Source organism: Phlebotomus papatasi, chromosome 1, assembly GCF_024763615.1.
Source record: "Phlebotomus papatasi isolate M1 chromosome 1, Ppap_2.1, whole genome shotgun sequence".
NCBI lineage: Eukaryota > Metazoa > Arthropoda > Insecta > Diptera > Psychodidae > Phlebotomus > Phlebotomus papatasi.
The window spans coordinates 73,199,561-73,222,567 of NC_077222.1; the positions used below are offsets into that span (position 1 = coordinate 73,199,561).

Consider the following 23,007-nt stretch of genomic DNA (forward strand, 5'->3'; position numbering starts at 1 on the left):
TATATTTATCCCTCGACGCGGTAAGGTGTCTTATAATACGAATAAACTTCTCAATTTTTAGATATTTAGCTTAATGGTCGTGAGTGCAAAAAAATCCTATATAAATTTAAATCTAAGCATGAGAAAGTGGCTTCAAATTTCAGGCAACTTGCCAGGGGCTAGGTTTCAAGAATGCACAATAAAAGAAATTGTGTAAGAAATATGTATTTTGTTAAAATTAATTTTAAGAATTGTGATATTAAATTGATCTTACTATAATAATCTTAAATTATTTTTACGGAGTATTATTATTAAAAAGCCTGCATTTTTCCAAAGGATTAGAACTGGTTTTAAAAGCGAACCCAGGACCTACGCGTAACCAAGCTGTCGATCTAAACATTTAGCGACTTAAGTTTTACTTGCATAATTCCTTACGGAAGCGAACCGTAGAAAGAATTTCACTTTCTAACTGATGTTCAACAATATAGCAAGTTCATCAAATTTGAAAAACATACTTTTAAAACTTGATTGGTTATAAATATATACATATAATTAGAAAATTAAACGGTTTATTTTTCAGATATTTTTTTTAATTTACCAAATATTACAATTATAATTAAATATTACATACGTATAAATATTGAGATGAAAATTACTCCTACGAGTATGGTGGTTTTATTGTATTTGAAGATGAATGCATACAAAATCAGACCTACTAAAAATGATAAGTAGATCAAAAGAATACTGCATGCGCGTACGTTGTGGGAGTACGATATACATAATAAGTATTATTGCATAAAGAATAAACAGTTTTGACAAAAGAATAAAATATTCACTGTAGTAATGTACAACAATGGACTGTAAATATAACTTATCATATCTTAGGTGTCTAGGTTATTAAATACAATTGGGTGAAATGGTTTTAATTTTAACAGAAGAATTGCGCAAGATGTGAAATGATACATGTGCCTAAAAGATGAATGATCAAGATTCTGTGTGTTTGTATGCTGAATTTTCAAATGCAGTGGGAACTCTAAGATGCTCCGGAAGGCACTCTTTCTTGACTCTCTGCTGTTTCTTCGTTTTTGGGGATTTATCATGTAACAGCATAAGGGCAATAGCACCAATAATTCCGAATCCTCCCATAATTGTCATTGGTAGAAAAACTTGAATGCGGTCCTGTTGGGATTGTGGGGAAAAAATAATTAAAATTAATGAATAAAATATTTGAACCCTCCTGGGAAAAATCAGTAGAATTTTCCCTTTTGCAATTTGAATTACCATTAACCAGAGATATGGTACAACAATTAAAGCTACACCAGCAGCAAAATTTCCTGCTCCCACACCCAAATTTCTCAGCATAGTTGGATATTGGTATGCCGTGAATGTTTGAATGATGGCATTTGTTGCTCCAATTGTGCACTTTCCTGCAAAATGCAATAACAAAAACAGGGTTATCTCGATATGGGGGTTTAACTCTCATGCCGCAATAAAATTCATCAGTGAAGGTTTTCACACGAATTTCAAGTTTATGAACACATAACTTGCCATGTGCATTTAACTATGTAACATACCTATCATAACTAAAGTGATTATCATCCACAAATTGCCATCTGGGACGAAATTTACCATGAGGCAGGCTAATCCGGCGACAAGCATGTATATAACTAGATTAATTCGGATTCCTAATTTGAGGACGACAAGGATGCTGCATATAATGGCAATACCCTCAACTGCACCAGCTAGAATCTGTCAAGGTTATATATACGATAAGAATTTGTCTGGGAAAATTCATGGAATTTCTTCTTTTTTTTTTAAATATATTTGAAAAGGGTATAACTTACAGTATTTATGTAGATATTTCCACCCAAATTATTCATATGTAGAGTAATGCCGAAGTATAGGAGGACGAGTGAGAACCAAATCACCGTCATCAAAAGAGTGGTCCTGAGCAGTTTTCCCCTGAATAAGTCCAATATTGAAACTGTAGTATCCGTATCAGAGGGTGAAATCAGCAATTTTTCATAGTTGTCCGGGAGGGTGATTTTATTCCTCGCAGCAATTCGATTGATAATCTCTTTTAGTTCCTCCGTTCGACCTCTTGCAAGCAACCATCTTGGTGATTCGGGAACATTAAGCCTGTTTTTTACCCAAATAAAATGAACAATTTACAATCAATATTACTTGGGTTGAAATTTGCTAGGCCAGGGAAAGTTCAATTTTGCCTTACCATAGCACAAGAAGGAGGAAGCATGGAATTGAGCCAATAAGCTGAATAGTTCTCCAGTCGCGAGCTACATAGGCAATCCCAGAGATTATCATGTATGTAATCGACAGTGGCAAGAGGTTGAGGATACCAAGAATTGTGCGATATTTTCCCGATACCAATTCCACTACAAGGACAAAGCTGACGACCAATACCGCCATGGAGGAAACGCCACTGATAAACCGCAGGACCATGAAGGTGGACAGTGATGAGGCAAAGGCAAGCAAAATCCCTGAAATTCAATTAGTGAGGTGAATTTTTAATTAGATAATTCGAAGGTGGTGCTAGATAGAAAGAAAATTTTACAAGGTGACAAGGGTTATTTATCCTAGAATTGTAATGTACGATTTTGATCTCAGAGGATAAAATCTTGGTCAAGAAGTTTTTCTCCTAAGTTCATTTTAGATTTTGCAGGGTGTAAGAATTTTTGAGATTCAAGATTCAACGCAATGTTGATTAGATTTCAAAGATTCATTGTGGTCACAATACTAGAACTTGTGACTACAGTATTTAGTATCTTTTTTTTATTTCCTCACAATTTTATGTTTACAGGTGCATTCGTATTTAACCGCTTTAAGAACTACCTCAAAATGTAACCTATTTTACGCAAAAGTTAAAAAAGAGATCATAAGCAATTTACTCGTTCAAAACCAGTTAGAACTAGTTCATTTTCTTTCAAAATTCAAAGACCTTTCCAATGAATCAAAGCACATCAAAAACGATTAAGCAATACGTTCTGTGTATCTTTTCTAACATTCGATCTTACAAAAAAAACTTTTTGAAAAAAATTGTACAACGCCATTTTCTTATACAGTGCGATACTAGTAGTATCAATGTAGTAGTAGCAATCTTCAGTAGTGTCAAAGGTAAGGGAAAGTACTCTCCCTTTGAACGTTCATGCCTTCGAATAATGTAAATTTCTTTTATCTTTTTCGTAAGAGATTTATACTAAATTATTACGTAATTATCAACAAATAAGTCAAATATTATTTAATACAAATATGTAAGTCTCTTAGGAAAACTAAAAGAAAATTCACATTATTCGAAGGCATGAACGTTCAAAGGGAGAGTACTTTCCCCTAATTTGTTACACTACTATTTGTCTTTTTGTATACCAAAATAGTTTATTAATAGTAAAAAAGGAGTAGAAAAACTGTTAAAATAACATTCCTGAAATGTTAATTTTACCCTGCAGTATTGATCCGAAATCTGTGTAAATATTGTGCTTTTTAGGTGTATTGGGGGTTAAAGTTACCCTTTTTCATGTTAATTTTACCCTTAAAAATGTGTAAAATTAACATTAAAAAATGTTGATATATTTTTATACCTAAAAAGTGTTAAAGTTATGAGGAAAAAAAGTTAATCGCACCCCCGTTTTCTTCTCAGTGATGTTTTGCGAAATGCTTGAACTTGGATGCTCTACATTAAAAGTACTCTCGTATCATTTACCGTTCACCGATTCAAAAACGGTTCAGACTTGTCAGAAATTCCATGACCTTTCCATGGTGCCTAAACATGACCATACGTTTAAGAAATATGTAGTCAAGAGCGTTTTTAACGAATTTACTTGAAGTAAACATTTTCTCGATTAAAAACATAAAATAAGCTCTTTGTGAACTTTTTACTTGTTTGAGGAAATACATACAATGTACAGAAAGAAGAAAATTAGGGGAATGTAGGCATGGTTCGCACAGAGTGAACCTTCAAACCGGTGGCAGCCAAAATCCCGAAAGCCAAAATCCCGAAAGCCAAAATCCCGAACGCCAAAATCCCGAAAAGGCCAAAATCCCGAAAGCCAAAATCCCGAAAGCCAAAATCCCGAACGCCAAAATCCCGAAAGCCAAAATCCCGAATGTTCAAAATCCTAATAGGAATGAAATTATATGGAGGAAAATGTTTAGAATATTTTCCCAAGACACAGAAGATTTCCCTTTGCCTCCAGCAGGCGCGGGTACAATCGTGGGAGTAGCTATAACACTTTTAATAATTCGGGATTTTGGCTTTCGGGATTTTGGCCCTTTCGGGATTTTGGCTTTCGGGATTTTGGCGTTCGGGATTTTGGCGTTCGGGATTTTGGCGTTCGGGATTTTGGCTTTCGGGATTTTGACCGGGACCCCTTAATAAGGTTCTTCTGTAGGCGAAAGTGGCTATGCTTCGTACGATCCCATATTTTGTAATGATGATTTTTTTTTGTTTCTGTATAAATATGACTCCGCAATATTTCAAAAACTGGGCACTTACCCTTAGTTTTTAAAATATGAATGCAATAAGTCACATTTATTGATAAACATAGCAAAAATTTAGTCATTACGAAGTTTGTGATCGTTCGAAGCATGGGTACTTTCCCCAGCTTGCATATCAGAATAATACTTTAATTTTAATGACACTGACATTTCTTTTCAATTTTTGGTTTTTAATTTTAAACCTTTAAATCAATTTACTTGAATATAGTAAAATCTTTATCTGTTTTGTTAATCTCTTGATAATTTGTTTTAATATTCTTCTATACCTTTTAGTAATAATACCACATCAAATATTTCGAAACATAAATAAATGTTACTGGGTACACTGTTTGTTCTTGTCATTAGCCCCTTACCGTGGGAAACTCTCAGAGTTGGTTGCCTATTTGATTAGCGATATGAATATTAATTTTCGCCGCAATATAGGCAAAAGATGATTGAATGAGACGGTTAATTGGGTTTTTGAATATTTAGCACGAACTTGTTAATCACATTTCGCCCGAAGAATAATTTTTTTTGTGGTGGTATATATCAATTAAATTGATACCTCGATAATCCTTCTTTTCTTCACCGTTCTCTTCAACTCTCTGTGCCCATTGTAAGGAGCTTTTCATTGTGTATTGATATTAAATGAATCATAATTTTTTTCCTCAGACAGACTCAATGGCTCTTCAATGAATGCGATGTACTCGAGTGAGATGGGAAAAAGGAAAAACATTTCGCTATATTGAGGAAGGGTTGCTCTCGATCAATTGGGTGATTGCTGGCTGGTGGGATGAAGTTGTCGTGAGGTGTACAGTGTGTAGAGGGTGTAGAGATGTTCAGGAATTCTTTTTTGTGCCTTCCGCTCAATCCAAATCAATTGGATGTTGTATGATACTTCTATAACATCCCAGATCAAGCAGGTGAACGTGGTGGATTCTGTGTTGTGTGACTATTATGATGTTTAGAGGGAATGAGATGAGCGGTTTCTGCTCAGTCAGCTCAGTATGAAATGGAGTGAAAACGAGCAATAGGAGGAGTATATCATGTTATACCTAGTGGTTTCCATCTTAAATGCTCGCCCTTTCCAAATCAAATTCCCGAGTGAATTGACTAAGACACACGAATTCAAGAATGTTACAGTAGTATTTAATATAATGATTGATTCCACGTGTTTCACTGATTTCTTATGTGTGACTTTAAGGCATTTGAGTCATTGCATTTCAATTGTAGATATTGAAATATTACAATGAAATTTTTATTGAATTTACTCAAGCTTGTGAAAATATATTAGATTGTTCACAATAATTTCAAGTTTATACTATCTGATTACCCTCTAATCCCTCTATATGACCACAGGAACTAATAAAGGCGACAAATTAATTTGAATTATGGCAAATTGTTTTCCGACATCATTTGATTGTCCACTCAAATTGGTTGATGGTAGAGTGATAAAGGTGTAAGCTTTTATTGATTGAGCTCGCTCTGTATTAAATATTTAAGCAGGACTATTGTAATGATTCTAATTGAAATATGTTCCATTTTTTGTTAGATTGTTTAATAATTACGCTGTTTGTGGGGCTGGTTTATTTAACTACGCTTTATTGAACCAATATTTACAAATTGTGTCTTTTTGGTCAATAAAAAATTATTTACATAAAGTTTATAACATTTTATGTAGTTTTTTTCTCAGATCCTCATTAAGTAAATTCACAGTGCAACAAAATGAAACTTTTTTTCTTGGGATGGAAAATAATGAGTAGTTTCTTGTTCCTTGGTATGTCCTGAACATTTCTCCCGAAGAAACTTGTGGTCCATCACGTCAGGTTTCTGAGATATCTTAAGAAAAAGATCTTTAAGAAATTTTTCGAAATATTTGAAAAAAGTTATTTATAATCAATAACGGTACATCCTAGGATGTTGGTGTCAAAGGATAACTCAAGGATGTGTAGAGGAGGATTCAAGGACATTTTTCCTGGAACATCGCATATCCCTATCCCTTCATTTTTTAGATTTGTTTCATAAACTCCTAAATATCCTCCAAATCCATGAAAAGGATTCGTGGGACGACTTGAATCCTTTACAAAAATAGTCTCCTGAATATCATAGGATCGTAAAATATACCGTTATCCAGAAATTATGTATTTGAATGACTTATGAACCACAGAATTTTCTCTCAAAAATTCATTATTTTATTTCATATCTTCTACAAATAAATTCTAATGTCTCATAAGTTTAATTTTCTTTGTAATCCACCATCCAGCACATTTATGCCAAAAGAGAATCAAGATTCTTGCTTTTGTACCATTTTTCGTAAGTTGCAGCGAATTGATGTAATTTTATTCCGTGCTCATCTGATTCTGTTGATTTTTGTCTTAAAAAACATCAAAGTGACAATACAGCAAGTGGATTTTTAGTGATATATTCACATCCACTTTTTCAAATGCTGAAATTATTTTTTTGCACAAGATTTTCGGCAATTTCTGTCCTGGTGCCTCCCAAACAATTGTAAATTACATTTTTGACCGATTCTCATGCAATTTTTTCATCTGGCAGCAAAGAATTTGTGAAAATTGAATCCCTTTCCAACTTTCGGATGTCAGGACCCGTGAAAACACCGTCTTCCATTTTTGCGATACCGAGTTTTGGAAAAACTTCCCACAAACGTTTGAAAGCCGCTTGCTCGTGATTTAGGGATTTTATAAAATTCTTTACAATTTCCAATTTTATGTGTAATGGTGGTAACAGAATTTTGTCCTGTTTGTGACACCTTTAATGTGCGCCCTCACTCATTAAATTCTGTCAAAAAGCACAGAAGATATGATGTTTTGAATTTCGTGAACTTTGATCCCTCATATCTCCGGTTCTATTGATTAACTTGCACAAAGGAATTTTTGAAAAAATGAGTTTGAATTTCGATGAATTTTGACGCTATCGCAGCGCCACCTGTGGTGACTTTTTGTACCTCCATCTGAAAGTGTTCATCGAGACGAAACCAAAACACCAAAATTTATGTCAAAATATTTATTAGAAGCGGAGATAGAGGCCGGTCAATTTTCGAACTTTGACCCCTCATAGCTCGGGTCAGGGGTTATGGATCGACTTAAGTATTTTTTTGTTTGATAGGTATAATCTGCAGCTACAACATACTAAAATTTCAGCCCGATGCACAAAGGATTTTTTGAGTTATTTTACTTAGAAAATTGAAAAGCCTTCATTTTGATAATAGCGCCACTAGCGGTAGTTTTACGAACTTGCGATGTTAGAAGGGGAAGTTGCATTCCAGGAGAGCTTTCCAAAACGCCTTTGCTTTTTAAATTCTGACACTTAGAACGGGAGTTATGGCCATTTGAAGAATTTTTTTTAGGACCCTTTTAGCTCTGGTCAGGGGGGTCGGGGGACCTTAAGTTTGGTATTGATCAAAAGTACTAAGGCCCAGCTATAACATATTAAAATTTGAGCCCGATCGATGCCATAGAAGTCTTATTGGCTTATAGTGCATGTTGTTAAGATATGAAATAAAATAATGAATTTTTGAGAGAAAATTCTGTGGTTCATAAGTCATTCAAATACGTGATTTCTGGATAACGGTATATTTTACGACCCTATGATATTCAGGAGACTATTTTTGTAAAGGATTCAAGTCGTCCCACGAATCCTTTTCATGGATTTGGAGGACATTTAGGAGTTTATGAAACAAATCTAAAAAAAATGAGGGATAGGGATATGCGATGTTCCAGGAATAATGTCCTTGAATCCTCCTCTACACATCCTTGAGTTATCCTTTGATACCAACATCCTAGGATGTACCGTTATTGATTATAAACAACTTTTTTTTTTCAAATATTTCGAAAAATTTCTTAAAGATCTTTTTCTTAAGATATCTCAGAAACTTGACGTGATGGACCACAAGTTTCTTCGGGAGAAATGTTCAGGACATACCAAGGAACAAGAAACTACTCATTATTTTCCATCCCATTTTTGGCTGTTGCGCAGTGTTATAAACTTTAGATTTAGAACCATTTTTGTAAAAAAATATCTTTTTACTGGGCAAAATATAAAATTTTATTAAACATTTGATTTTTTTCGGATCAGAGTCGAAATATTCGTCTGCTTTCTTATTAAATCCCCAAGATGTTAATAAAAGTTAGAGGAGCGCTTTAGGGTCGTATAGTCCCCATGAATATCCAAGAGATGGCTTAAATTAATTAAAGTATGAATAATGATTGAACTACATTTTTATAAATTTTCCACTCAGTGGTTTCTTAGTTTAAGGATAATTTTCACCAATCCGAATTCATATTCGATTCGTGAAAACATTCCTTATGTGTTAGAATTTAAGAAAAGTTTAGGAACAGTAGGGTAGTATAGTTACCCCCGTAGGGCAGTCACCGCCTGCATCGTCGACTACATCGGTAACGAAAAAAAGCGTTTTTTTTTTTGAAAAATTTATAGTTGACGTAGGACTTTTCCACAATGATGCTAATGTTTACAATTCGTCTTCGAGATTATTATTTACAGATTTTTTTTGTTGTTGAAAATCTGACGGGAAAGAGGTAGTACGATATATCTAGATCGGTGGCAGCCAAAATTCCTAAAGCCAAAATCGCGAAAGCCAAAATTCCGAACGCCAAAATCCCGAAAAGGCCAAAATTCCGAAAGCCAAAATCCCGAAAGCCAAAATCCCGAATGTTCAAAATGCTGAAAGGGATGAAATTATATGAGGGAAAATGTTTAGAATAATTTTCCAAGACATAGGTGATTTCCCTTTGCCTCCAGAAAGCGCGGGTGCAATCGTGGGAATATCTATGACACTTTTAAGAATTCGGGATTTTGGCTTTCGGGATTTTGGCTTTCGGGATTTTGGTCTAAGGGATTTTGGCTTTCGGGATTTTGACCGGGACCCATCTAGATATCTTCATTTTGAAAAAAAAAATCCTAATTAAATTGTTTGTTTTTAGAAATACTCTATTTTACTCTTATAAGACTTTTCGTGATGAAGAACGATTAAGCTGGTCTTTTATTAGAGTTCTAAAATTGTTTTGTAAAAAATTGCCAGTTATAAAAAGAAGTTTGAAGGAAAGGTGTTCAAGTTTTATAATTTTCAAGTAAAAAGTTACAAACGAAACTGAAATGTGGTTTTAATATAACAGTTGTATAAGGGTTTGTAGTTTTACAGTCGCATTTGCAATTTATCATCATTATAAACCAGATTTGTATGGTCACAAACTTGGAAATTAAAGTTTTGTAACTCATCCATATTACAATCAAAAATTAGTTAACGTACAATTTCTATGCTCGTAGCTCCAATGCTTGTAACTTATACAAACATTGGAGGTAAATTGATGGAACTGCATCATATAATATTTATTTTTATTTCTTTATTTTTTTAATATCTTTTTTATCATCATTAAGGAAAAAACTGGGTTAATTAGATTCTGTGTGATGTGAAGAATAGGTATATGTGTAAGAATTGGATTCTGAAGAACGATATTGAACTGGGTTTAGAATAGTGAATACATTTTTTATTACTACTACTTATTTATTATTATTATTATTAAAGATAATATCGCTTCGAATTAAAAAAAAAACTAGAAAATAAAATTTTATAGTTACAGCCCTTTTTGTTTGTAGCTAATTGCAAGGTTCTTAATCTTTTTAATAGTTGTAAAAATAATACAGCTCTTTATTATATATTATAGTATAAGATTATAAGGTAAAAAGACACAGCTAGTTTTATGCATTTTTAAAAAATGCAAAAATATGTTTAGTGACATTGAAATTGTTTCATTCTGCTATACCGCTATAATGACGAGTGGGCATTGACTTTTATTGCAGAGTTTTAGCAATAAATTTGAGCACTCGACAAAGTAAAAAGCCTTCATTCTTTCTATTTTCCGTATTGTCACTGCCAAGGTATTTAACAGAGAGTTACCTTTAATATTCATTACATTCATTAAATGTGTATATGTGATTTTCCATGCCATAGGGCTTTATAGTGTTAAGCCACTTAATAATGAGAATGTAGTTCAATGTCATGGTTAAGTTTGTGGGTTTAATTGAGTATACAGCATATTTGTTGATTTGACGTTATCACCTTAAAATGAGCATCGGACGCAATCATCAAAAGCGATTAAATGTAATTTAATTTGTAGAATCTCTATATACGCAGGTTATGGCTGATTACGATGCGGCGCAAATTGAATAAATCGTTTTATTGTGAATAGAATTAATCGTGAAATCTTTCAATTATGAAAACTTTATTAATAATTTAGAGATGAAAATCTCATGCAATATGGAAATACTTCTGAAATGAGTTTCTGTCTGATTTTTCTTGGGTTTTAGAGGTATTTCTTTTTGCCCGATGTGCACAGAAGAATCTCAGAAAAAAAAAGTTTTCTTTATTCTGCCCTAGATTTGTGCAAAAGAAGAGAAAACCAATGTAATAGACATATTTTCATACAAAACTCCTTTCTATCAAAAGGCCTGGAATTGTATAATATGAGAGATGCGAAGAGAACGAAAAAAGGTGAAGATGCTGGAAAAGCAATTGATTGTATGTCTATGAAGACATGAAGATTTTTTTCTAGAGAGATGAAAAAATATGTTAATATACATTGCTAGACTGCAAAATGCTTTGAAGCTACTTTATGAAAAGGTTTTTATTCACATATTCGCTGAGTGTATATCTTTCTATTACTTTGTGTTGTAAATATTTATCCTGGGAAGGAGTTTGTGGGGTATTTTTCAGCACGTGCTGGTATTTTTCCAAGCAGGATGAGGTATGAATAGGCATGGAGTATTTACAGAATTCACTTAATCTCCAATAAGGAACAGGACTAAGATTCATAGGGTTGAATAGGTATCAAAAAAGGTCATTTGTAGCCTTTTAAAGAAAAAACTTACCGACACAGCATTGTACAGTGGCGAAGGACATTAATGTAATCCTGCGCCCAAATTGATCAGAAATCCATCCACTGCAAACACTGCCAACTGCTGCTCCCGCCAAAAAGCACATCTCAACAATGCTTACCATACCATCTCTGTCACAGATTAATTGCCATTCCGAAATAACAGTTTTTCCGATTAAATCCATATCATATTCAAAATTTATGCACTTAGTTAATGTAAAGTTGGAAGTATCACTAAGGGCTGTTGTAAAATTTTCCTCTAAAATATTATTGAAGTTAATGTCAATAATACTGCATCCATTTTTAGGTTGAGTTAAATTGCGCCACACGGCAGTAGGGATGGATTTGAGGTGATCAGGAGCAGCACACCAGAAGTCTTTATGGGCTCCCTGAAAAAAAAAAAAAATACATTCAGATATTTGCGAATTTTATTGTGATTATATAGATGTATAATTTTCGAGTAAAGCCCTATTTCTGATTTCTTATTATTCGGAATATCCACTGATAATCAATTTAAAACAGTTAATAAATTATCTTGAAACAATAAAAAAATAGTACCAGAAGGAAAATCATTGAACTTTCCAGACAAATTATTACCAGTTCAAATTGATTTGCATTTGTCTGAAGTCTTAGAATCGTTCATTAAGACATAGATTCTAGAAGAAATTGTGCCCTTGATTTTAAACACTAAAGACCTCTACATACTAGGAGCAATTTCATTAAAAAATGCCTTTTTAAAGAAAATTTTCCCTATGCTTGTAGGCAGAAACCTCAAAATTTTTTAAGAAAGACAATTTTTGACGAAAATAATTTCTAGCATGTAGACACCATACAAGAGAGCGTATGAATATAATTTTATATAAGAAAATAAAAAAAAATAAATAAATTTTCATTATCGCATACGACTGTGAAAATTACGTTAATAAAGAAAGTTAAATTTGCAATGATTTCTTCCATTTTTTTTAATAATCTTTTATAATGCCAGAATTGAATTGCATTACGAATACAATAGTGTCAATGCACAAAATTTTTAAACAATATTATTATTTTAAACTTTTTTTCTTTTACTTATGCCCAGCGCATAATAACTTTTATTTATAAACATGTTCTTATAATTCCCATAAGAGTGAGCGAGATGACTAGATCTAGATCTCGCTCACTTTCATTGAAATATCAAAAATATGTTTACAAAACAAAAGTTATTGTACGCCAAGCATAAGCATCTAGGAAAACTTAAAGAGTGAATTACAATAATTATACCTTAAAAAAAGGCTAAAACAGCTAATTTTCCTCTTATTAAATAAAAACCCCTAAAAGTTTTTCGATTTAGAATCTGAAATCGGAAATTTCAAAATTAAGTTTTAAATTTTCTTTATATTTAGCATTTCAAAATTTGAATAGTTGGTTTCATTAATGCGTTTTTCTTTATTACAAAAATAAATAATAAAAATTAATATAGATGAACTACTGGTAAAAATAAAAGGATCAGGTTTATCCAAATTTGATCCTTTTGCAAAGCATGGATCAGATTAACATGTATGATGAATGTGCATTCGAAGTTCGAAATTTGATCCATCCTTTGCAAAAGGATTAAATTTGGATCAATTTGATCCTTTCATTTTACCAGTGACCTTTTTTTGAATTCAGCCCAAAATTGATTTTTTGCCAACTCCAAATTTCAAATTTAATTTTTAATTTAATAAAATAAAAGAAACAGCAAAATAATCATAGCACTTTAAAACTCTTACCTATATTTAGTTCTTATGCTAATCATCTATTTAATAAGATGAATATTTTCAGCGGAAATCTGAGTGACAATTTTTTGGAATACAATAGAGGATATGTGACAATTTTTCATATACTTATTTAATGTATTTTCAGTATTTTATGCAGATCGCGAACATTAATTGTTTTTTAATAAAACTGATAAATTTTGTGACTGTTTTTAAAAACAAGATGGTATTCTGAAAATCTCAAATCTTTAATTTAAGTCATTGAAAAGCATAAGGCAATTTTGGAAAAATTTATTAATTTCAAAATGCCATTAATGTATTGAATTTTTAAAGAATTTTGATAGGTCATAGAAACAAACAATCTTAAGGGTTAAAAAAATTTCTTTGAATTTTCAAGTTCGCCGAGAATCCCTTTAAATTTAAAATGCAATATGAACTATTGTAAAATCGAGAGATATTTTCGCTTCAATAAATATTAATTCGACGAGAGCCAATTACTATCAAATAATAATAATTAATAATTTTATGAGTTCAATATAAAAAACCTTGTAGCCAAAAACTGAAACTTTAATGTTCAATAGAAACATTCTCTCAGGCAATTACCAGAGAAAACGTTAATCCAATAACACGGTAATTCTTGCATAATACGATTAAAGTGCCGAGGCATCAATTACAACTCCACAACATTGATTTCATCAGCATAGAATTCCTGAAAAATTGTATATAATACACAATTTAGAAAATTCCTACAAGAAAAATTCATGTGATTCCTGACAATGCGTGCTATCCTGTGTTTTTCTAATATTATTTATCCATTGCGAAAGATATCAAATTCACTTGCTGGGAAATCGATAATTTTGCGGCGGAAGAAGAAATTCTTCCGCGAATTTGTTAGCTCTCTTGTGTCAACTGACACCATAAGAAGCTCTATGTCAACATTGGAATATAGAAGGAGCAAATCCTTCTCAATTTATACTACATAATACAGTACATAACTAGATAAGATTTGGGATCATGATATCCTCAACCATGTGAATTTTCTGGTAGAATAAATACAAAAAAAAATGTGAAAGAATTTGCGGAATAATGCAAAAAACTACTTTGCAGTATTAAATTTGTGAGAGGTTTGCTGTTTTGGTTCATCTTGGGGGAGTTTACTCAAGAGTTAGAGCAATTTTTTCCTCTTTTTCCATGAATGTTTGAGATTGTGCTGAAGAAAAACTGTTGACAACTGCTGTGTATCACTGTATATTGATTCATTGCGAAACATTTTCCTGAATTGTAATATGACAAAAAAGTGAAGGAGGGTGACTAACTTTTATTACTAAAGTGACTGCTGAATAAATAAAATTTATTGAAATCGACAAGCATGTTGTCAGGTATATTGCAAGACGGAAATAGAGGAAGTCGTGGGATTTTCAGAAGTTCTTAAGAAATAGAAAATGTAAAATGACATAGTGATCTTGAACTTTCGATTTGGGGCAGTTTATAAAGTTATTCCCACTTCAACATCCCTAATTATTCAGAACTTAATAAACTTATAAAACCGATTTAAAAATCTTCTCAAAACATGTAGAAGAGGGTCCAAGGAACACACACTTCTTCGACAGGGAACCCCTATTGACACTTTTGTCAAAATTTTCAAATTTATTTAATATATTCAATGAAATATAAGTAATATGTAGAGCGTTTGGCCTATTCGACACATGTCAACCCAGTCGACGGCCATGACCCACCAATCCTAATCCTTTATTCCTTTGACATGCCCACCCCTACTATCCCGTATGGGTGCTGAAAGGTTGCTTTGGGGCTTTTATTGTTAGATAAATGTCCTCAGTCTTCAGTGAGTGAGCATCAGTCGCCGTGGACGGTTCACTCTCCTGAAGTGAAAAATGGATGGCACCATCAATTCTCCAATTTCCTTCTGAGTGTTTGTAATTTTATTTAAGTGATCCCCATCTGGGCTTACAAATATGACGTTTTTTTTCTGTAATATATCTTTCCTTTTAAAGAGATATGTTCGAATTTCATGTCCTAAAAATACTGTAAGGTATCAATAGGTTGCCTTTCACCCTACAATTTAAATTTTATGTTAAAGAATAATTATCAGTTTATTCATCAGTGATTTCCTTCTGAGCCTTCTTTCAAGAAGGGTTTTCCGAAGACCTGATTGTATGATCTGTTATCGTTTTGTCACTGAGCCGTAATTGTCCTTTAGCTAAACGAGCTAATATAATTTTTCTTCACCGAGAATCGTTAATCAGATCAAGTGACACTCATATTTTTCAGTCGTCTCCGTGTTGGAGATAGAAAAAAATCCTACCTCCACCCAGGATCGATCTGGAGACCTCTCGTTATCTAGTCTTATTGGCCTTGAACTTTTTACGTAAATTCAATTGATATTGAATAAAAAGTTCACAAATTATTGAAATAATTTTCCTTACTATTTTAAATTCAGAAAAAAATTCAAACATTTAAGCAATAAAACTCAAAGAAGTTGAACATATCAGGAAGTCACGTAAAATAAATTAAATAAAACTGGCTCTTATTTAATTGAAAAAGAGCATAAAATAGGATACTGATTTGTTGAAAAAAAAAAGCATTGAGTAAGGTAATCCATATTTAAATGGTTAATGACTTAATTTATTGGCAAATTTATAAAGCCACCTGTTTTGATGTGTTGAGAAGTTAGATACAACAAAACAACTTGGCAATAGATGTATTTAAAACATAATTGTACTTATAATAAACAGTTTTATTATTTACGGCTACAATATATTTAAAATGTAAATTTCTTAAATGCTTTGCAACAATGGTTGTGCTTGAGTGAAGGGAAATTGCAGTGATTTAAATTTTTCAGTCCTTTACCAATTGACTAAAATTTATAGCGGTCTCTTGCAATGCAGATAAACAAATACTTTCTATATAGTTCCAATTCTTAATTAATAAAGAATGTATGGTGCACTGAAATGAGTACATATATGTCGAAGGACACGAATCAAATAACAAAATCGTGGCATTATTTTTCTTATAGCACCATTTTAATAATACTCCATCGTGGAGTGTCCACTCGAGAAATATGCAAATAAGTTAATTGATTTATGTGTGATAATACGCTAAACAAATACGTATGTTTTGTCACGTATGAATTGTTTAGGAAAATACTTCTAAAACATTTTTTTATTGTCTCTATAATTGTGAGAAGTAATTGATACTTTTACACACCAAATTGATACTTTGTATGAGAAGTAACCATTTGGAAGATTCTGCTGAGAGAATATTGCTTGTCTGATATATCCGTTGACAATAAAGTATGATTGCATTGCAGAGAAAAAAAAGGTAATAGTATCTTTTAATTATCTTGAGAGAGATGTAAACATTTTTTTCTTTTTGTCTCATTACGATAAGAGTAAAATATTTTTCCTTATTAGTTATTTTAACCGAATGATCATTTTTAACCTTTAATTGTTGAATAACCTTCATAGAGTACATTACATATCCATCAATATTCTCAGCATAAAGTTCCAATATCAAGTTCAGAATGTAGAGCTTACCAATCATAAGTGACTGTTTCTGTTCCGTCCGGTAAAAGCTCATACCCAGTGCTAAATGATACAACGTGCGGGAGAAGGTTGACCACAGGAGAGTTTATTGATCTATTTAGTGGAATGAAAATGTGACTTAATTGCAGATCGAAAGTAGGAAATATATAGTGCTTGACTGAGATTTCTGTGCCATGGACATTGTCCGATTGACGAGTTCAAAGCATCGCAATTATATTTATGTGGGAAGTCACGATTTAATACGAAATTGAAACAATACATCACGAGATGATGACTTAAAAACATGCCACAGTACTCTAAAGATACAACCAAAAGCACAAATCCTTGACTCTAAAAATATTAATATGCAAAAATTGAGAAAAATTTGCCACACAATTCAGGTCAATATTGCCATATTAGGGAACTTAATTGTGGCATTGCAGATTCAAATTTACGTGTCTTTGGAAGGAGCTTTGCCATCTCAAAACGATTCGGCAGCATTGACTGTGGTCGTGAAAAATCCAAAGGATTTCCCATATAGACTCACAAGATTAATTCATCACTCTCACTCACGGTTAATGGGACAATTTAATACTGTTCTGTCTCACCTAATAATAATACTTTATTTATAGAAAAAAAAATCTCTAGATGATTGTCGCCTTCGACACCTTGTAAATCATATGTGCATTTTCTTAAGCATCACAAGATTACGCATTAATTAAAGCAATTCTACGCATTATCCTCTTTGAAATGGTGGACCTGGGTGTTTGAAATTTCACAATATTCTTGCATCACGAGGAAAATATTCATATATGATTGCTAATTAAATGTGCATAAATATACCGCCAATTCGCATTTAAATTCTATATTCTTTATGGTATCATTTGATACCATAAAGTTTGCAGTGAATTTAATGTTGACTATGGAAAGGAGGTGGCTGCAACAATTGTAATTCACATCTGAAATGAAATTCATTCATTGCAACATTGATGCAAAATTACCGTGAACAAATTTGTGACAACAATACAATTCACTTAAGATTATTGCACAATAATTGCTGAATTTTGTAATTAAACCACAGTGCATTGTGGCGATTTTTGTGACAGGAAACTTTAAAGTTTTGTGCAAGAAAAAGTCATTCAAAATTTGAGCAATACTTCCATGCCAAATGCTGACTGAAATTCGTTTCTTGTGCTATGTTTCGCGAAAAAGATATTAACTGACCCATTGACGAATTCTACGAAACTGTATTTAAATCATTCAGTAAACAAGAAATTTGAGAAATATTGTTTACATTGGTATCCTTGAACTATGTTTTGGGTTTATTTTTGTACTGATTATAGTGAATGTGACATAGATTGCAAAAAAAAATCTCGAGTGCTGAACTTCCGTTGTTTTGAGGAAACTGGCTCAGTAAGATTGAGCCACAAAGGGCATTACAAGTGATCTTTTAATTAAGATCACTATAAATATTTGTGTCTATAGATTTCAATCTGGTTGTATATTCTTCCGGCATTTTATTTTTTAAACTCAAATTCAGTTTTGTGCAGATTCATATAGGGCCGAAGTATCATTTTTTACCAATTCAGCAGCACAAGTTAACTGATTCATCCTTTGAGGATGACTGGATCACATACCAGTAATAATATTTTTTATCCACATTTCTAAAAGAATTTTCGGTCTGATGGGATGTAGGAGATAGTGGACGGAAAAATAGACCTCTCTTGATTTTTTACTCTTTAATTCATCACGGCGCGGCGTTTCGAGGATGAATGTATTCTTCATCAGGTTTCGAATTGGAGGAAAAATCACGTACAGGTGGAAAAAATGTACTGATGCACTTCACTTGGACTTTTTCACAATTTTTTTAACAGAGATGTTTACCATCCAGCTACCCACACATAGGCTGATCCAATCTGTGTCAGTCTGTTGGATGGTGAGCATCTTTGTGAAAAATTGTGAAAAAGATCAAAATGAAGAGGATATTCATCCTCGAAACGTCGTGAAGAATTAAAGACTAAAAATCAAGAGAAGTCTATTTTTCCGTTCACTATCTACTACATATTTCTAAAGGTCTTGACTCTTCAAAATTTCAAAAATTGCTTTTTTGAAGGAAATCGTCTGTAACTTACAGGAGGATATATCAAAATTTTATCAAAAAGACAATTTTTGACGAAAATTCCGTAAGAAAATTTAGAGGTATAAATTTTGCATAAAAATAATAATGCCATTTGAATTTCCGTTTTACGAGAGAAAAAATGTCACAAATAATTTATCGCATAGGGTAAAGTCGTACAAATTGGACAGTGGTACAAGTTGGACAATGGTACAATTTGGACAAGGTTTTTTGTCTTGATAAATTTAGTACTTCATTTTTATTTGTGTATTTTTAATGCTTTAGTTTTATAATTTGGTTCCTTGTGCTTAAAAACAAATTTTGTACTATATTTATCAAGAAAAAACCCTTGTCCAACTTGTACCGGCGAATTGTCCAACTTATAACACTAATTCCAAATTATATCACTTTACCCTACCTGTCAAAATTTACTGTAGAAATTTACTAATTTGCATAAGATAAACTTTTAGAAAATAATGTAGTTCTACGACCACATTCCATTTGAGATACAGAAAAATGGTATTCAGAAAAGTTGTATTATGTTAAATTTCCTAAAAGTTATTTCTATCTTCAGAAATATTTAATTTTTGAGAGCTCTTAAAAAATATCCACTTGACAAATTTTGCCCCAGTCTCCCCTATAACATTCAAAAAGTGATCACTTTGCAAAATCAAGCAGTTAGTATTTTTGCCATTTCGGAAGCTTTTTAACATGTTAATCACTTTAGGTTTAAAAATATGAAAATAAAATTAATATTGAGAGTTTTCCAGCTAATTAATAATTTTTCCCGTTAAGAATTTTTTCGGCATTCAGACAAAAGTGGTAGTGGCTTCAAGTTTTGACCAAAAATGGTTCGAAATTTGTCTTGACAATCTCTCTGATATATATGTGATAGTTTGGTTTACAGAAAAGAAAAATTATATAATTAGAAGTATGAAGAAAATAGTAGTAATTACGAAGGAATCACATATAATAATCCTTTTCTATGGGTCTCATATAGATAAATCGTTCTGAAAGGGATTAAACCATTACTAAAATGCCTTTTAAAATAAATAATCTATCAAAAATAGTCACAGAGGGTATTACCACTTTCCTAGAAAAATCTATCCTATATTTATAAATAATACTACTGACATACATAATAAATGTTTGTTTACGAAAATATTTGCGTAATTAGTTATACAAAAATAATCCTCTCTTTCTGAGTATTTGCCCTTATAGCCCAAAACATATTAAAAATATATATATCAGTGGATGCAATGCACTATGCTGTGTCCGTCATGAGTCAATAATTTTTCATACACGCGCTTATTTAATATTTGCAAATGTGGAGCTTTTTTTTTTTACTACAATTGTAAATTTCTCTCTTGTATTTCTCTAATGAGCCATATTTCTTGCACATTAATCAAAAAATTCTGCAATGTGACATTTTTGCGCATAATGTTTGGAAATATAATTAATTTGATGAGTTAGATACCATAATTCTACTCTGGAATAATCTCTATAAATTCATTTAGTGATTTAATACATTTTTTGCAAGGGCAGTTGATAAAGTACTTTTGTCACTGTACGTTGACTATTTTTCCACATTTTCCACAATACAGTTTTTCTTTTTTTAGTCCAACTTTTAGAGTTTTTGTGACCTCTTATTTTTACCCTGGATAGCGTCACTCAATGATTTTCCGGCTGATAAAGTTGCAAAAAGTAACTGGGTTTGTATATTTACCTCAAAGACAAATGAAAAGAGGTGAAATGTTGAGGGAAATTGAAAGAGGGACAGAACAATTGCCCAAATCAATTGCCATTTCCCAATGTGTCCTGTTAAATCCGATATAACATCTGAATTGTTATCCTCTTCTTCTGCATCATCCAATGCTATTGCACAATTTTGGGTGTTTTTGTCATTATTGTCACATTTTGACCCATCTAGGGTCAGACCACCAGCTGTTTTGCCACTTGACACCTGAAGATTTCCCGAGTTAACTACCATTGTTCACTTTCGATCTCAATTGTCTCTCGATCCGTTTATGTTGAATAAGTGAGAGCGACTGAATCTGTCCGTTGAAGTGATTTTCCTCTTATTGACCACTTGGACAAGTGCTTGGTGGCTACCGCTTGGTATTGGCTGTGCCCGTTTACTGGCTTGAGAGCCTTTAAAAATTTTTCCAAACGGACACCACGACTTGGCGGCACTAACTGATATGCCACGGAATCCAGAACACCTCCAGTCTATGCTGTGTACGGTGGCACGAGTTGAGAAGTGGCTGTGGAGTGGGATTTTGGCGGCCACTACAATGGAATATACTGTTCAGAAGGCTCAGAGTCTCAATAATAGCGAAAATTGCTGAGAACATTATCAAATACAATTGAACTCATGAGCTGATAAAATCTCTTTTTTTCTTATCCATCGGGCGAGGCGTTAATCTCAAGAAGTACGATTTTCAATGAAAATTTTTAGTGAAATATAGATAAATTTACGTCCTGCGATTTGCTCGAACTCTTATGTAGAGAAAGTATTGCACTGATATTATAAGCTATCATCACCGATTTATTATTATAAAGAATACAGTTTATTTTAATTGTAATTTAAAATTTAGATTAATATTAGCCGAAAATCATTGTTATTTATCTTTTGTAGAACAAGTTCACTTTATCACCTGATTAAGTTAATAATATTTAAATTTATTGAATTAAAAAACAATGTTTAACACTTAATGTTCATTTAATCGAAAGAACATTTTAACTTAAAACGCAGCTCCATAAAAAGCTGTAGAAAAAATCAAACAATATTGAATGATACGATCGATGGTATATCTTTCTAATCAATTTATTAAATGTAGAAGCTAAATGGTTAAAGTTACTGACATTCAGTCCAGAGACTAAATTTTAAAGTATTTTTAGTGATTTTCTAAAATCTAGGTCTAGGTCAATCCTAAGTAAATTTTTTCAAAGATTCTCCCTTTTCATAAATTCTATCAGATAAACCTTATGGAAAAATTTTAACTCTAACGACCGTTTTAGATTCATGAAGGGAACTACCAATTACAATTCGATCCTTTTGAAGTTATCTTGAACTTGAAACGATCTTGAAATCATAGAAGAATAAAGCTTAAGAAAGACAGCTTTCTGTATTTGAGCCAGCAAACGCAAAAAGATAAAAACAATAAAATGTGCATGATAAATGTTTTACTTTGGCTAGTAAAATATTTTATTTTGGTCAGTAAAAAACGAAAAAATAATAAAAAAACTCAGCTAAAAACTTTAAATAACATCTGAAATGTCAAGATTTTTCATCACTTTTTGATGTTCCTTTTTCCAACAATATTTCACTTTATATATTTACCCCAGTTCCCAAAAGTCTCAAAAAATTCTAAAAACAAGCAATTTTTTGCCTTTTCAGAATCAAGCATTATGGCTAAGCTTTAGGTCTGAATAAGAGCGTATAATGGTCTTGACGGTCTTGACGCATGATGCAGGAATAAAATCTTATTGAACTTTAAGCAAATTATATTAATTTATGAAAAATACGTAGAGGTAAGTGGGGCACCTTTGAAGTGGGGTAGCTTTGAGATTGGGCTTTTTTCTTAAATGAATTTGGTCCTTACTATGATAATTATTTAGCTCTTTAAACCATTTGCGAAGTTAAAATACATTAGGATAAGGCTCAATTCCATTTAAAAACAGGAGAGAAGAGTCCAATTTCAATGCTGCCCACTTCAAAGGTGCCTCACTTCCCCCTACCCTAGGATGATAGACTAACGGATGGAGCATTTTAATTCACAAATGGTATATTTTTCTTAAATTCTTTATAATTTTAAAACCTTAGATTCCACAAAAACAAATATAACACGAAATGGTATCCACATATACAGAGAATATATTTTTATTGAATTTAAAATTTTACTGGTGTTACAAATAGAAAAATTGTCAGAAAAATTCAAAAAATTGCGAATTTTACATCTTTTTCATATGGGTTGTAGAAACTGTTATCCTCGTGCAATCATTATAAATTTTGTGCCAATAACATAACATTAGATACTCTTTCATTTGGTAAAAGTTTTAAAATGATTGCATTTGGTTTTATACCAAAACTAAAAAATCACTTAAGAAAAAATATACCATACTTTTGTCCGGAAATTGATGAGAATGCTCCGCCCTGCCCCTACCTGATTTTTAATAATTCTTTCAAGCTATAAAAAGAAAGTCAGACTACAATTAGAGATAGGTTTATCACAACA

At 32.2% G+C, this 23,007-nt stretch overlaps 1 protein-coding gene across 1 annotated transcript; it reads right to left on the reverse strand.

Annotated features, from left to right (window-relative positions):
* Positions 1–547: 547 nt before the first annotated feature.
* Positions 548–21,042, reverse strand: LOC129800928 (organic cation transporter protein). The gene is made up of 7 exons (XM_055845675.1): positions 20,496–21,042; positions 11,374–11,767; positions 2,210–2,477; positions 1,824–2,118; positions 1,554–1,728; positions 1,261–1,406; positions 548–1,158 (listed from the first exon to the last, which is right to left on the reverse strand). Exons 1-7 carry the CDS (start codon positions 20,757–20,759, stop codon positions 964–966), a joined length of 1,737 nt encoding a protein of 578 aa, XP_055701650.1. The 5' UTR covers positions 20,760–21,042; the 3' UTR covers positions 548–963.
* Positions 21,043–23,007: the final 1,965 nt, after the last annotated feature.

Coding starts and splice junctions, on each gene's coding strand:
- LOC129800928 (XM_055845675.1), bottom strand. CDS start 20,759: ATGGTAGTTAACTCGGGAAATCTTCAGGTGTCAAGTGGCAAAACAGCT. Junction 2,478..11,373: donor CACTGTACAATGCTGTGTCG/GTAAGTTTTTTC, acceptor ATTGAATTTCAG/GGATTTTGCTTGCCTTTGCC. Junction 1,159..1,260: donor TACCATATCTCTGGTTAATG/GTAATTCAAATT, acceptor CAATCCCAACAG/GACCGCATTCAAGTTTTTCT.